Here is a 14178-nt window from a genome sequence, read left to right on the forward strand (position 1 = left end):
ACAACTGAGCGCTCGGCGATGGGAACGGCCAGCAGGGCCATGGCGACAGCGGCGGCGGCTTGGCACAGCGTCATCTTCCTCGGGATGGCAAAATCACGCGTCTTCGGGACGTCACAATGCGTGTACGTCTGGTACAACGCGGCAGTGCCATGCTCATCTGGAGTACGTGTAATCACCGTCTCCCTAGGGTGTAGTCAACAAATCTCTCTTGATCCAAGAACATCGACATTGGTCGTCACATATTCGTCCGCTCAGTTTTTGGGAGTGAAATCCACACCATAGGTAGATTTATCCGAAAAATAATCTAATCGCAAAAACGGAATCGCAGTAACAAGAGGAATCCATTTTTGCAAAAGTGGAGATCGGATCTTATACCTCCACGGGATCGACGAAAGCCTGCGTGATGCAAGCTTGACGCAGGCTTGACGGAGAGTTGATGGAGCGAGCGTGCTGATAACGTGTTCCGCAACTCCGCCGGCGAGTCCGGTCCGAGGTTGCGGAGCGAGGGCGAGCGTCGTAGACGAAGTAGTCAAACACGCGAAAGTAAATGACACAGAGAGACATGGAGGAGACCAGATTTATTAATCAATGATCAGATGTTACAATGATGGCTCCTTGTTGCTTTATAGAAGGGGTAGGGGGTCAAGGGATAAGTACCCACTTAGGCCCCTCCCAATGCTCCAACTTGTACAGGTGCTAAGGCTACCATGTAGGCAAAAAGTCTGATGTGGCAAGGTAATTAAGATGAGAGAGATGAGTGTGGTGACCCCAGAAAAAAACAATGCTAAGCGTGAGAACCTAGGCAAAAGACTTGAATGAAAGAATCACACCAATACATGAAGAACTTTAGTTACAAAACATTAAATGCAGGATGCATAGCACCACAACTTAGACTAGCCACAGTGGGAGTAACTTCAGCAGTAACATCGAGTCCAACTCAGCAAATTTGCTTATGTGGTAATGAGTTAATGAGGAGAGAGGTAGTTACAGTAACTTAGCTAGTTACTGTAACATCACATGTCCCAATGCAATATGAGTCTATAAACCTAATAAATGAAGCTTTGTATGTTACTACACTTATGTTACTACCCACTATAAAGGTAGTAACATAGTCTAGGGATATGTGTATGTTACTAGTGTATGTTATTATGCATTGTGGCTAGTCTTAAGCATCTATACATTGAGGGCTTTAGTTGCTAAAGTTTTTAATGTGCTTAACACCTCATGTAAGCATCAATGCATTGAAAGTAGCCTTAACGTAAAGTGGGGGAAACGAGAAGGACTAGCCCGCGGCGGCCACCCCTCGGTGGCCGGTTTCCCAACACGTTCTTCCTCATTCCTATCTTTTTTTTATGCATTTAGTCTTCCAGCTCACCAGCAGTAGTAGTGGCAGCGGAGTGGCCTACGGGTTCCTGGCTTACCTGCCGCACGATTAGGCGGTCACGGCCGGGCTAGGCAGCCTCGACATTAGGATACGAAGGTCATGGTCAACTCCTGCTAGGAATGCTATAGGTTGGCATCACTGCAAACTTCTTTTGAGAAAATTTCTACGACGATAGTACAAATTTTTAGTTATTGTCACAGCTAAAGGTTTACACAAATTTACGATCTCTATGGCCTCTCTTATATGGCCATATTATTTTGTTGGTTATTTTATTATGTTTTCTTCCTATAGGACAAATGTGATAATACTTGTGTTGCACGTGCACCTTAATAGTTAAAATAAAAAATACTCCCTCATCACATCCTTGAGAGAATTAACAAACGCGACCTGCTCGGGAATGTGCCGCAGCAAAGCTGCTTCACCGTGTTATAGCCCTGCTCGTGTGGATTTCATGGGCTTGGCATGTGTTTTGACTGCAGATAGATCCGGTGTACTAGTTTGCTGTGTGTGTGGGTTTTTGATCTGCCACTTCGTGAAGGGAATTTGATTGGGTATGTGCGTGTGCGCGCATATACATGTGGAGAAATCGTAAGAGGTTGTAAATTCATGAATTTCTTTTGAAAACACCGAATTGAGAGAGATTCAGAGGACATGCAGCGGTTAAAAATGGAGATGATATGCAACTGTTACATTGAGAGGATATGCAGTGGTTAAAAGGTAAGCAAGCAGTTCACAACTGGCCATAAGATGAGATCTATGCACACCAGCAACTTGAGAGAGAGAGAGAGTATCAAAAATCATATTCCCTCCGTTTTTAAATATTTGTCTTTCTAGGCATTTCAAATGGACACAACATACGGATGTATGTAGACTTATTTTAGAGTGTAGATTCACTCATTTTGCTTAGTATGTAGTCACTTGTTGAAATCTCTACAAAGACAAATATTTGGGAACAGAGGGAGTACATCCATAGTGTGCCACCGCATGCGCGAGGTCTTTCTAGTTATATATGTCTAACTCGACGGTATAGTAACAACTTTATTGCAGTTTGATTACACACTTAGACGAAATTACCCGGTCCACCATAGTATATATGCATACCCTCCTTATCAATGCCATAACCATCAACAGTATATTTTGTTATATCACTAGTTCCAGTGACGACTCTGTTCTCATTTGGAGTAATAAGCTTGTTATTCTCATCAATTATTTGGATGCTCTTTATGAAAGCTGATTTGCCATGTCCTTCGGAGGCAAAATGCCCACTACCCATTTGTGGAGAATCAGATGAAGCCGTCGGGCCCGAAACATGCCCACCCCATAATGTGTAATTACCTTTATCCCTAAGGTAAGTGAATAATGAACTTGGCCAATCTCCGATGGGTATATTCGCTTCACCATATGCTACCCACCAATTCTTTGTCTTCGTGTCCTAATAAAATTCAGAACATGAAAGTAAAGGCTATAATTGCATACAATGGTGTAAAATTTTCATGCATACAAGGCTATTATACTTAATATTATAGCATGAATTTCTTGTCATAACCTTTTGCTCATAGCAAGGGCTAGAAATCAATATTTTATATGTATTAATCGTAGAAGTTCAAATATATGTCAGAATCAAAAGTGCTTTATAAATTCTAACCGGGAAGTTCAGTTTTAAGCCATGCTATTTACAATTTGCGAAATTTTCTCAAAAGATATATGTAAGAGTGAGATGATAGGAAGCAACCTATGAACTCCGATTAGAAAATAACTCAACTTATATCATAGTGAACTACCTAAATGATTATGTATATAAATAATTGATGGAAATTCACATTTGTGCATACACTGCTTGTACAACTTATATAAGAAAATTAAATTAGAAGCACAAGAGAATACCTTGAAAATAAGGATCTTAATTACATATTGTTTCCCATTATAGACTGAAACATGTTGCAATCTTCCACCAAGACCAAAGTTGCAGTTAACTTGCACGAAACCAGGACATGTGTGATCATAGCAGGACTTGTTCGATGCGCCTGCATCCTGGTACACATGTTTACTATAGGTTAATAAAACTATAAACTTCTATTGTAATTCCTCATTATAATAAATATGTAGTTGATAATAGAACGTGTTTCCAAAAACATATTATTCATTACCCAAGCAATGTGAAACCTCGCGAAGCTATCACCAACCAAGTTTGGAGCCACCGAATAACCAACAATTATACCTTCAAGTCCATTTGGCCCATTATCAATTTGAATACCCGTTGCACTGAGATGCTTACTATCTTTCTTCACCTTTGGCTCATAAACATTTATTATAGCACTTGCCCCATATACATTATCATAATTTTTTGTTCCTGCCACCTACAATCCAGAATAGTTAATGTCTTAATGACATTTAGTGTGATGGCTAAATATTAACCACTATAGATAGGGAAAATAGTGTATAATATTTATGACTGTCTTAAAGCTGTCAGTACAAAAAGATATCATGGATAGAACCCTTCAAGAGGTTTTGGGGACACTTGGTAAAACAAATGAAATTCATTCACATAGACTGGAAAGAATGTCGATACACAGGTTATTATTTAGCTAAAATAAATGAAATATGAAAGTATAATATTAAATACTAACTACTCAAAATTTCAAATAAGGATCGAAAGTGTTGTTCTGCGCTCGAGCGCATGTGCCCTCGATATCTTCCCCCTTCGTTCCTCTCGAAATTGCCAACGCACACCGTATAGGCCCAGGTATATATCAGGTATTTATATTAATAAACAGGCCGATGGCCCACTCCTCCCGCACAGCGGCTCGGAATTTGATTGACGAGGTGGGCCGTGAGACAACAGATTCTGGACTAACGCAGCTACCAATCGTATCCTGCAAGGTTCGTGTTCATCCCGTCTCCCCCCTCCCTGCAAAACACTAACATTCATCAGCCACCCTTCTATAAAAAAAATACCTTAAAAAAACATTCAGCAGCCATATGCAGCGAAGGAGAAGATCCAAACTAAGACACTCCTGCCAGAACGTGATGCATACATGATCACATGGAGCATAAACACCAGAAGATCCAGCCGATCTCAAGCTCTGATCCTACAGCTTGGTTCATGGTACTCTCAGAGCTACCTCGAACCTGAAAACAGAGGGACAACTATTATTTCAAGATAGTCCAAACGTAGTCGACACAAGCAATCAGAAACCTATCTCTGCTGATAGTACGCACAGCTTCGAGTTCGCATCAGACTCTATTATGGTCGATCCAGATCCAGATAGCTTTGAAGGAGCCACGCCAATTTGCTTCCTAGCAATTGCTGGAGGTGAGACAAACTCCAGCGGCTACTCTGCTCCCGTTTATGTAAGACAGCCTCTGCTTCTCATGCTCTAGTCTTTCGAAATTCAAATCAGATGGAACCATCGAGAGCGTGCCACCTGCGGCATGCTTACACTTACCAGCAATGCAACCTCCCAAGTTACTGCCATTAAATATTATGCACCAATGAACAAGCAACACTAGAGACACAATCGTCCCCAACAGCCAGGATGAAAAACTGAACCACATTGGATGCATTTGCATGAACTGTTGCATATTGCTCAGCAGTGCACACGCAGCAAGACTATAAATTCAGGGTTACATATTCAGAAAACTTACAATTACAAGACTGTATAAATTCAATGTTACATATTCAGAAAACTTAGTACTCCCTCCGTCCCACAGTATAAGAACGTTTTTCAAGCTATGTTAGCTTAAAAAACATTCTTATATTATGGGACAGAGGGAGTATTACCCAAGAATTCAAATATGTATAAATCTAGAGTTACGCTCATCAAATATCCAAGGCAGGCATCACACTTCAGCGAAAATTCAGGAACAGTACTAGCATGTCAAACTCTTTCCTTGGATAGTCATAATCCTAGGAAATCCTGAGAACATGGATTCACAAACCATAATGGGTTTTATCAAACATGGAATCAGGATAAGTTCAGAATTACAACGTCGAAAATGATGACGGACACACTAGTCCGACAAACATTTTTTGGCCCCATACACTAAGGAAGCACACAGTGAAATGCGTAAAACTGAATGGATTCTTGTGAGCATAGTCCCTCTGATATTGTGTAAGGTGAGCAGGCAGAATATACCTTGCATCTCTGGTCCACCTATTAACTATGTGCTTCTGTGGAATTTCTTTTATTCTGATGAAATCGAGCACCTGAATGCAACCAAAAAACAAGATGTTCAGCATATTTGGATAATGTGATACCCACATTCAAACTACCTTCAGGACATGGCTACGTAACAATCCCATGTGAGCAAACTGACCACATTCGCATTCAAAGTTTCAAACTCGTCACCTCCAGGACCTTGTGTTCTCAACACGAGCTTCACCCTGCAACATGTTATCAATTAACAACATTAGAAATAGTCCCGAACCAAACTGAAATTATTGATCAGAAACCACCAGAAGCAAATTTTACTACTCACCGAGCACCCACACACTATCTCCTGGATGCACTTTGTCCTCTCGGCATTTAGCCGGCTCTTCCCATACCAGATGCCAAACCCCTTCTCCCATGAGTACAGATTGTAGAAGTTGTACACCTCTGCCTAAGAGTTGAAAGTAGGACCAAGAACCGGTGTGATCACGTTTTCAGCTAGGTTCTCTGCGAGCATCTAGCTGCCTTCTCGAACGCACTGATACAATTTGGGCACGGTGTTCTTCTAGGAGCGGCGGTACCAATCCTAAGCCCGCAAAACAGCTACATATAGCATCAATTTTACGAATGCAGAGAGCAGTCAACCTGCAAACACAGGCACATATCATGAATTTTCTGAATGCAGAGAGGAATCAGCCTGCAAATATGAATTTTCTGAATGCAGCAATTAGCCTGCAAACACAAGCACATACATCATGAATTTCCTCAATGCAGTGAGTAATCAGCACTTGCTCTAACTGTACATTTTCTTCAGTCATGTCTAGGTTTGTTTCCTAAATCCCTGAATATCTGATGGGAAGCAGCTTGTTCTTCACTAACCTCGTGTTCCATCCCGGCGCTTGGGGATTCATCTTCATCTCTAGCGGCTGCGGCGAACTCTCCCTTTTGTCGGCTGCCGCCTCCTTCGCCGAGAAGATTTGTGCTTTGCCCCTGTCCGCCATCCGATGTTGCGCCGCCTCACGCTCCGCCTGATGTGCCACCTCAAAATCCGTCACCGCAGGGCCATTCACAACCACGGGGGCAGGCATCAAAGTCTTCCCTAGCTCAAGCAGAGTGGATCTGAAACTTGAAAAAAAAGGCACCCTCTACATCAGCTAAGCCAGAGGCATAAAAATGGAGATGGCATCGCCAGAAAAGCAAAGATCCAAGTACCTGCCGACCGTCTGCATCAGAAACACCACGGTCCATGGCCGTCGGCGCTCCTGGCCTCTATCCTGCAGTCCTCGGCTTCCAAATGATCCACGCGCTGGGCATGAAAACTCTCGCTCCTGCAACCAGTACACGGGAAGTGAACTTCCCAAGCCACGGATCAGATGGCGCCGCCGATTCTGATCCACGGCTCACCTCGCCGACGGCGGGCGGCTGTCTACCACCCAGCACAACCGCGTACGTATTCCCCAACAGTGTTCATTTTCTGGCACACCACAACCGCACGTATAAAAAAATGGCACCGATCCAGATGCGCTAACTGACGACCTCGATATCGAGCGCATCTGAGCTCGCGCTCAGTTACTCCGCGTCCGTGTCCTTTATTCCTAAATCTCTATGATAGTGAATGGATTGCTCCGTTTATTGTTTTTGTGACTCTCATCCATATATTTTATCTTGCAAAGCATCATTTAAGGGTGAAATTAAACTAGAATAATCTTTTAGTTTTTGTTTGACTATGTTGACATATTTTTACAATTCACTATGTATGCAATAGCTATGCGTAGTTTCATAGTCAACCTATGATAACTAGATCATTTTGAAAATGAAAATAGAAAGCTCACCCCTTGTTGCTTAAACTTGGTAAACAATGCATCAATATTGTGTCCTGCTATATGCTCCCTTCTATTGTTATGAAGTATTGGAATTGTTCCAATTGGGCATTCGATGATCGATGGATGCACTTCGGATTCAACATTTAGGAATGGAGATTTGACATTTAGTCCATTCGGAAAGGAACTTGGCTCCATCTATTTGACAAGAAAACGTGATCACCTTATAATAAAAAGGAATTGGTACAATTATGATTCTCGCAACAAGAAGGAAGTATCACAATAAATCGTATGAATTATTATAATTCAAAACAGAGTATATCACATAAATCAGGATTTATTTCCATCATTTGTTACACTTAATATGTCCCCAAACATAAAGCTGCGTCAGTATGAGCCCAACTACGATTATAAATCTACCCATATGGATGTAATATACCTGAATTTTGTGGTCTCTCAATAGTGGGTGGTTAAGAGCTGGTTGAAGATTCACGTCAATGCAGTCATAGACATCTCCTCCATCCATCTGTTTTCATTCATCTTCTTGTTAGACACACAAAAAATAACACAATATGCATAATAAGATAAATACTTTCTAAGCAAAAAATCATAAATACTTTTCTTACCACAATAGTTTTATTAACTTGTCGAATCTGGTCAATATTCTCCCTGTTCTTTGTAATTCTTACATCTTCTCCTCTGGTGGCTATAACAAGATATGATATGAGAAGGGTCACTGCAAATGCTTGCCATCCTTTCATTATGGTAACTTGAATTGTCAATTTGATAATGCGTATGCAACCATATGTGTGTATATATAGGATTTCGAGCCTATCACAAATTTAACGGTTGCCATTCATGCAATCCAATTTATGGCCTAAGAATCAGCTTATATATACAAAATAAATCTTATTAATTGCCATAAATATAGTAGAATATTTCTGACGCATTTAAATGATTGACATATTTTCATAACACATTAGCACCTTGAAATACATGCGATGGATTAGAAGCATGAATCATATCTATGGCAATTATTAATGGAGAATTAATATTTATTAGGGACCGCCAGGGATATCAGAGTACTGGCTGACCGTAGGATGAGAAGCATGGAAAGCCGCTGCGTGAGGAGTTTCCAAAATTGAAACCAATCAACGCTAATTGCGCAGGATTTGCTTTCAACTTTTCCAGATTTGGATGAAACTGATTTCGGATTTTAAGGAATGTTGCAAAAATGATATTCCATGCCACGCAATTTGATTCCTTATTAAGATGCAAAATTTGTTTCCATATTTCAATACCAAACATGGTAGACCTACGTAACCTTTTTCTTTTTCTTTTTAAGAATCACATCGCTCATTCATTTATTCAACATATATAGTTTAGAATTTACCCGGCCTTAAACTGAGGCCCTTACAAACCAAAGTCGCACGGTTCTAGAAAAAGAGCGAGAAAGAAAAGATACATGCCAAAAGGAAGACGCGACGCAGCGCCGTAAAGCGACCAACATGCATGCACCACCGGCTATCTAGGTAGCAAAGGGTCATGCCCCACCTAGGCTTGCCCTATGGAGCTCTTCGAAGCTCGACGCACTTTGCCCGTATCCTTGTTACGAGCTCCTCCACGCCTCTTCTGTCCTGGGGTCTTGTAAGTATCTTCCACAGCTGCAGGAAGGACACATTTTTATACAAGAGGTCTGTCGGATGTCTGATAATTTGTCCCTCTATTAGTGCTTTGTTTCTAGTAGTCCACAGGGCCCAGGCTATTGCCCCGAAACCCATCCATGCCAAGCGCTTATCTCTCCCCCTCGTATAACCGATCGAGCGATAGAGGTCTGAGAATCCACCCGGATTCCACCCTGATCCCGTGGCTTCTCGAACCGCACCCCACACAAATTGAGCCATAATGCATCTAAAAAGTATGTGATCACGATCCTTGTTCTCGCCAGACCAGACACACTTTCCATCTACCGGGTCGTGGCGTTTCTGAACCTGATCCCCACTCGTAATTCTGTTGTGTGCCACTTGCCATAAAAAGATTTTAATCTTCGCCGAAATGCGAGCTTTCCAGATACCCGCTAGGTTGGAAGGGGCTGCGGATCGGAAGTTCTCTATATATAACGATCCCGTGGAGAATTACCCTGACGGCTCTAAGCGCCAACTGACCACATCCTGTTCCTGGTTCAACTGAATCCGTTGAAGCTTCGACCGCAATTCTTCCCATTGCACCACCTCAACCTCCCCTAGAGGTCTGCGGAACCTAGGTGCCCACCTGTTCTGTTGCCATACGCCTGCCACCCACTAGGTCGGGTTTTCAGCGATATCAAATAAGTCAGGGAAGCTCTCCTGAAGCCGTGTACCCTCGCACCAAATATCCGACCAGAAGCGTGTGGTCTTCCCATTCTGCACCTCGAACCATGTCCCAAGCCGGAGGAGCGGTTGAACCTTCTTTACCGCCCTCGCGAATTGGGATAATTTTACATTCCTTCTGAAATTAATTCCCCCCTGGTCTAGGTATTTTGTCCTGAAGATTTGGAGCCACAGACCCCCTTGTCCTGTTAGTATCTTCCACGCCCATTTAGTCATGAGGCACCAATTCATAACCTTTCTGTTTATAACCCCTAGTCCTCCCACCTTCTTTGGTTCACAAATCTTATCCCACCTGACCATGTGGTACTTTTGTTTCCTGTCCTCCTTTGCCCAAAAGAAGTGGGATCGCACCTTGTCGAGCTTTGCGTGAGTACTATCATGGAGGAGATAAAAACCCATAATGAACATAGGGATATTTGTGAGGCAATCATTTATGAGAACTAGCCTTCCACTCAAGGCAAGGAGTTTGCCTTGCCACGGCTCCACCCTAGCCGCAGTCGTATCCACTACAGGTTGGAAGTCTCCCATCGATAACGCTCGTGATGATATAGGCATACCCAGGTATTTCATTGGGATGGACCCTAATTCACAGTTCATCATGTGTGCCGCTCTTAGTTGTGATTCTAGATCACCTCCCGTGACAAATGCATCACTTTTATCAAAAATTATCTTTAGGCCGGACATCTCCTCAAAGCACATTAACAAGAATTTTAGGTTCAATATCTCCCGCTCTGAATTCTTGATATATATGAGAGTGTCATCCGCGTTTTGCAAATGGGACAAGCCCCCAGGGATAACCCCGGACGCCACACCGGAGATATGACCTGCTTCCTTGGCGTTGTCCAGGATGGAGGCAAGGGCATCGACCAAGATATTGAAAAGAAGCGGCGAAATTCGGTCTCCCTGCTGCACCCCCCTTTTATTTCTAAAGAATGCTTCACTTCCCCATTTATGTTTACGGCCGTCTGCCCCCCCCCCCTCACCAACTGTCGCATCCAACTTACCCATAGGGGTTCAAAACCCTTCGCCTTAAGCACCTCCTCCAGAAACTCCCATCTTACTCTGTCATAGGCCCTTTCAAAGTCAATTTTGAGAATAAACACCTCCTCTTTAGTTTCCTCAAGTTCGTGAAGCACCTCATGCAGAAACGCCACCCCATCAAGGATGCTCCGTCCCCGAATAAATGTTGTTTGGCTCTCATCAATTATTTTCTTGGCTACTGTCGCCAGACGGGTTGTGAAGCCTTTTGCCATCCGGCGAAAACTTACATTGATAAGCATGATCGGGCGAAATTGCTGAATGTTGTCCGCCCCTGGACCTTTGGCAAAAGAGTCAACACCCCATAACTGAGTCTCTTAATGTCAATCCTACCTAGCATGAAGTCGTGGACCAGGCCACAAAACTGTTGTCCCACTATGTTCCAAATTTTTTTAATAGAAAATCACCGGAAACCCATCGGGTCCCGGTGCCGTGTTGGCTCGCATCTCCCACAGTTTATTAGTCACCTCCTGAAAGGAGAAAGGCTGTGTGAGTGCCTGGTTGTCTTCGGCCGAGACTCTCCTCTCTTATCCCCACATATTTGGCCCTAATCGGGGCGCCCCCCTCCCTGTCGGTGGACCCTAGCAGCTGTCTATAGAAGTTATCAATGTGTGAACGTAATTCCCCCTCCTCGGAAAAGATCCGGTCCCCCTCCCGCAGAACCCGGATGTTACATCGACGTCTCCGCCCGTTCGCAATAGCGTGAAAAAATTCCGTGCTCGCGTCCCCTTTGAGAACCCATTTTTGTTGCCCTCTCTATTTCTAGTAGATTTCTTCACACTCGAGGATGAAGACCATTTCCGCCTCCGCCTTGTATCTCCTTGCCTACCCATCAGGAGACAGGGCGTTATTATCGACCTGCTGGTCCAGAGCCTCTATTTCCTCTAGGAGACGTGCTTTACGGTCACATAATTGACTCCCCACATTTGCCCCCACCCCCGCAGGTGATGTCTCAAACGACGGATGCAATGTTGCCACTCGTCAAGAAGATCCCAGAGAGGTCCATATCGGTGAGGTCTACGGGCCCGGGTTTCTTGCCAAACGTGTGTCACCCTCTCAGCAAAGCCTGGTTGGAGTAACCATTGCTTCTCGAAATAGAACCGTTTCGGTATGTGTCGGACTCGCTCCCTAGACAAAAGCATGCGGGAAACTTCGCCTCCCAATCTGTCGAAGCGAACACTTTATCTAACACGCTACGGATTGGGTTCTCCTGGTTGTTCGACCAGGTGAAGCGAGCTCCCACCCCCTACAGCTCAATAAGCTCCAAATCTGCCACCCACTCATTAAACACACCCAGAAGATGTTGATCATTAATAACCTGGTTGCTTTTATCCTCTCTTGACCTAATAAGGTTAAAGTCTCCAGCTATGACCAAAGGGTTCGCCGACTGACGCACTTTGTCATGTAATTCACGCAAAAAGTCCTGGGACCTGGAGTGGTCCGCCGGTCCGTACACCACTACTAATTCCCACTTAAAGTTAATATCTCGTTGGATCATCTCCACTCCAATGAAGAAGTTGCCCCTCGAATATGATAGAACTTCGAAAGTCTCCCTGTTAACCCCAAGGAGGATGCCTCCCGAACGGCCAGACGCCGGGACCCACTCCCACTGGAAACCCATGGTCCCACCAAGCGAGTCCAACTCTACTTGAGAGAAGAACGACCGAATCGTTTCTTGCAGGCCCAAGAAGTCAATGCGTTGGTCCCTAATGTACTCGATTAGTTGCCGCCTTCGATCCAGTTGCCCAAACCGCCGAATGTTCTAAACCAGGCCCCTCATTGTGTCACCGAGGGGGATCGGGCCCCTGCCCCTCATTCAGTACTTCCGTCCGGACGCTGGTGGTGCTGCCGCGCCCACGGCCGCGACCACGACCACCACCCCGGCCCCTCCCTCGCCCATGACGCGGGGCCGCACGGTCGGCTGGCCCTGTCGTCTCCCTGACAGTCCCAGTCTCCTCGCGTGCCCGGGTCTCGGCCATGGCCGTCCTCTCGAGGTCACGGCGAGCCACAGCCTCCGCAATAGCTGCCTGAGCCGCCTCCTGGGCGTGAAAGCCCTCCAACACCTCAAGCGGGGTTCGTTCCTCCGATCCCAAGATCACGTTACTATCCTTAGCCACTCTCAACAAGTGGGCATCCAAAGCAAGCGCTAAAACCTTAAAAGAGGACATGGATCGGGTAATGGGTTTGGAACATATACCTTGGAGTCCTTTGCTAGCCTTGAGCTTCATGGCCTTCTCCATCATGTGCAAAGCCTTGGACGTGGCCACCCTTGAGCTAGCCCTTGATGCCCGAACCGGGGATGCGCTTCCTCCAGCCTGGACTTGAGGGCTCGCCGTCTATTCATTGGCCAAGGGAAGAACATTTTTTTGTATGATTGTATAGTGGGATTCCCTACAGCTGTCCACGTATACGTCCAAACATTTCCACGGTCCATTTGATGGACCGCGTTGGAGTTGTCCTCAGAGCATCTATAGCCAGGCGCCTCAAACACCCCTCAAGCATCCTGAGTACGGTCCGATCAGTGACTGATCAAAGAAAGTGACCTCGGTCGGGCGCCTCAAACCGGCCTCAAAAGCCCGCGCGACCTGCACCCCTCATATCTAGCCCAAATTTGGGGCGCCCTGAGGGCGACCGGGTGCGTCCGCCACGTCTAATTCGGCCCATGCTGGCCCACCCTGACCCCACATATATTTGTCCCCATCCGCTCCGCGGACCAGACCCTAGCCACTTCACTCCACTCCACTCTGCCCCCAAGCTCACATCTGGAGAACTCCTGCCTTCTCGGGCATGGAGGGCACCGGATCTGAGTCCTCCGCCAGCCGATCTACTAACTGAGACCTCATCCCAGTCGAGCCCGATGAGGAGATGGTTGTCCGCATTGCGCTTCGCCGCGCCCGCGAAGAGAATGCCTGACCACGGTCGGACTCGATCTGCCAAGAATCCATCACCTCCGCCCAAATGGCGCGTGGATCTGGCGAATGGCGTGTCGTCCCTGCCTCGCCGGAGGCGGTGCGCTCCGTCTGGCGTCCGAACGTTGTGGTGGACGTGCAACCCCTACGTTGGCGTGCCGACGACGAGGCCACCCATGGCCCGTTGAGGGCATTGCGCGGTGTGCCTGCCGTGCGACGCAGAGGGCGCGGGAGGCTGAGACAGCCCTCGCGACCGACGTCGGTGAGGCGGAGTCGCACTCTCCGGTGCCTCAACGGATGGCCTGCAATCCCGGGCGGCGTAACCGCGCCGTGGTGGACGTGTCAGCCCCCTGGAACACGACGGATTTATCATCGACCTCTCATCGACCAGTACCGTGAAGGCTTCGGACTCGACCGAGGAAGAATTGGGCATGGAAGATGACGGCGCCTTGAGTCCCGTGAGCCGGTGGGTGTCTCATGTCCTACCCCACCTCGCAGGATATCGGA

The 14178-nt window shown here is 45.8% G+C and overlaps 1 protein-coding gene and 1 long non-coding RNA gene across 2 annotated transcripts; both read right to left on the reverse strand.

Annotated features, from left to right (window-relative positions):
* Positions 1-2323: 2323 nt before the first annotated feature.
* On the reverse strand, positions 2324-3870 carry LOC119321442. Its single transcript, XM_037595122.1, has 4 exons — positions 3838-3870; positions 3532-3741; positions 3269-3415; positions 2324-2816 (listed from the first exon to the last, which is right to left on the reverse strand). Exons 1-4 carry the CDS (start codon positions 3868-3870, stop codon positions 2445-2447), a joined length of 762 nt encoding a protein of 253 aa, XP_037451019.1. The 3' UTR covers positions 2324-2444.
* A 451-nt stretch (positions 3871-4321) lies between these two features.
* On the reverse strand, positions 4322-6453 carry LOC119322074. Its single transcript, XR_005155393.1, has 5 exons — positions 6415-6453; positions 5864-6180; positions 5702-5768; positions 4604-5591; positions 4322-4513 (listed from the first exon to the last, which is right to left on the reverse strand). It is a non-coding gene; the product is annotated as an uncharacterized LOC119322074 (long non-coding RNA).
* Between the last annotated feature and the right edge of the window lie 7725 nt (positions 6454-14178).

This window comes from Triticum dicoccoides, chromosome 6B (assembly GCF_002162155.2).
Source record: "Triticum dicoccoides isolate Atlit2015 ecotype Zavitan chromosome 6B, WEW_v2.0, whole genome shotgun sequence".
Taxonomy (NCBI): domain Eukaryota; kingdom Viridiplantae; phylum Streptophyta; class Magnoliopsida; order Poales; family Poaceae; genus Triticum; species Triticum dicoccoides.

Coding starts and splice junctions, on each gene's coding strand:
- LOC119321442 (XM_037595122.1), bottom strand. CDS start 3,870: ATGATATCTTTTTGTACTGACAGCTTTAAGACA. Junction 3,742..3,837: donor GTACTGACAGCTTTAAGACA/GTCATAAATATT, acceptor TCTGGATTGTAG/GTGGCAGGAACAAAAAATTA. Junction 3,416..3,531: donor CGAGGTTTCACATTGCTTGG/GTAATGAATAAT, acceptor CATGTGTACCAG/GATGCAGGCGCATCGAACAA.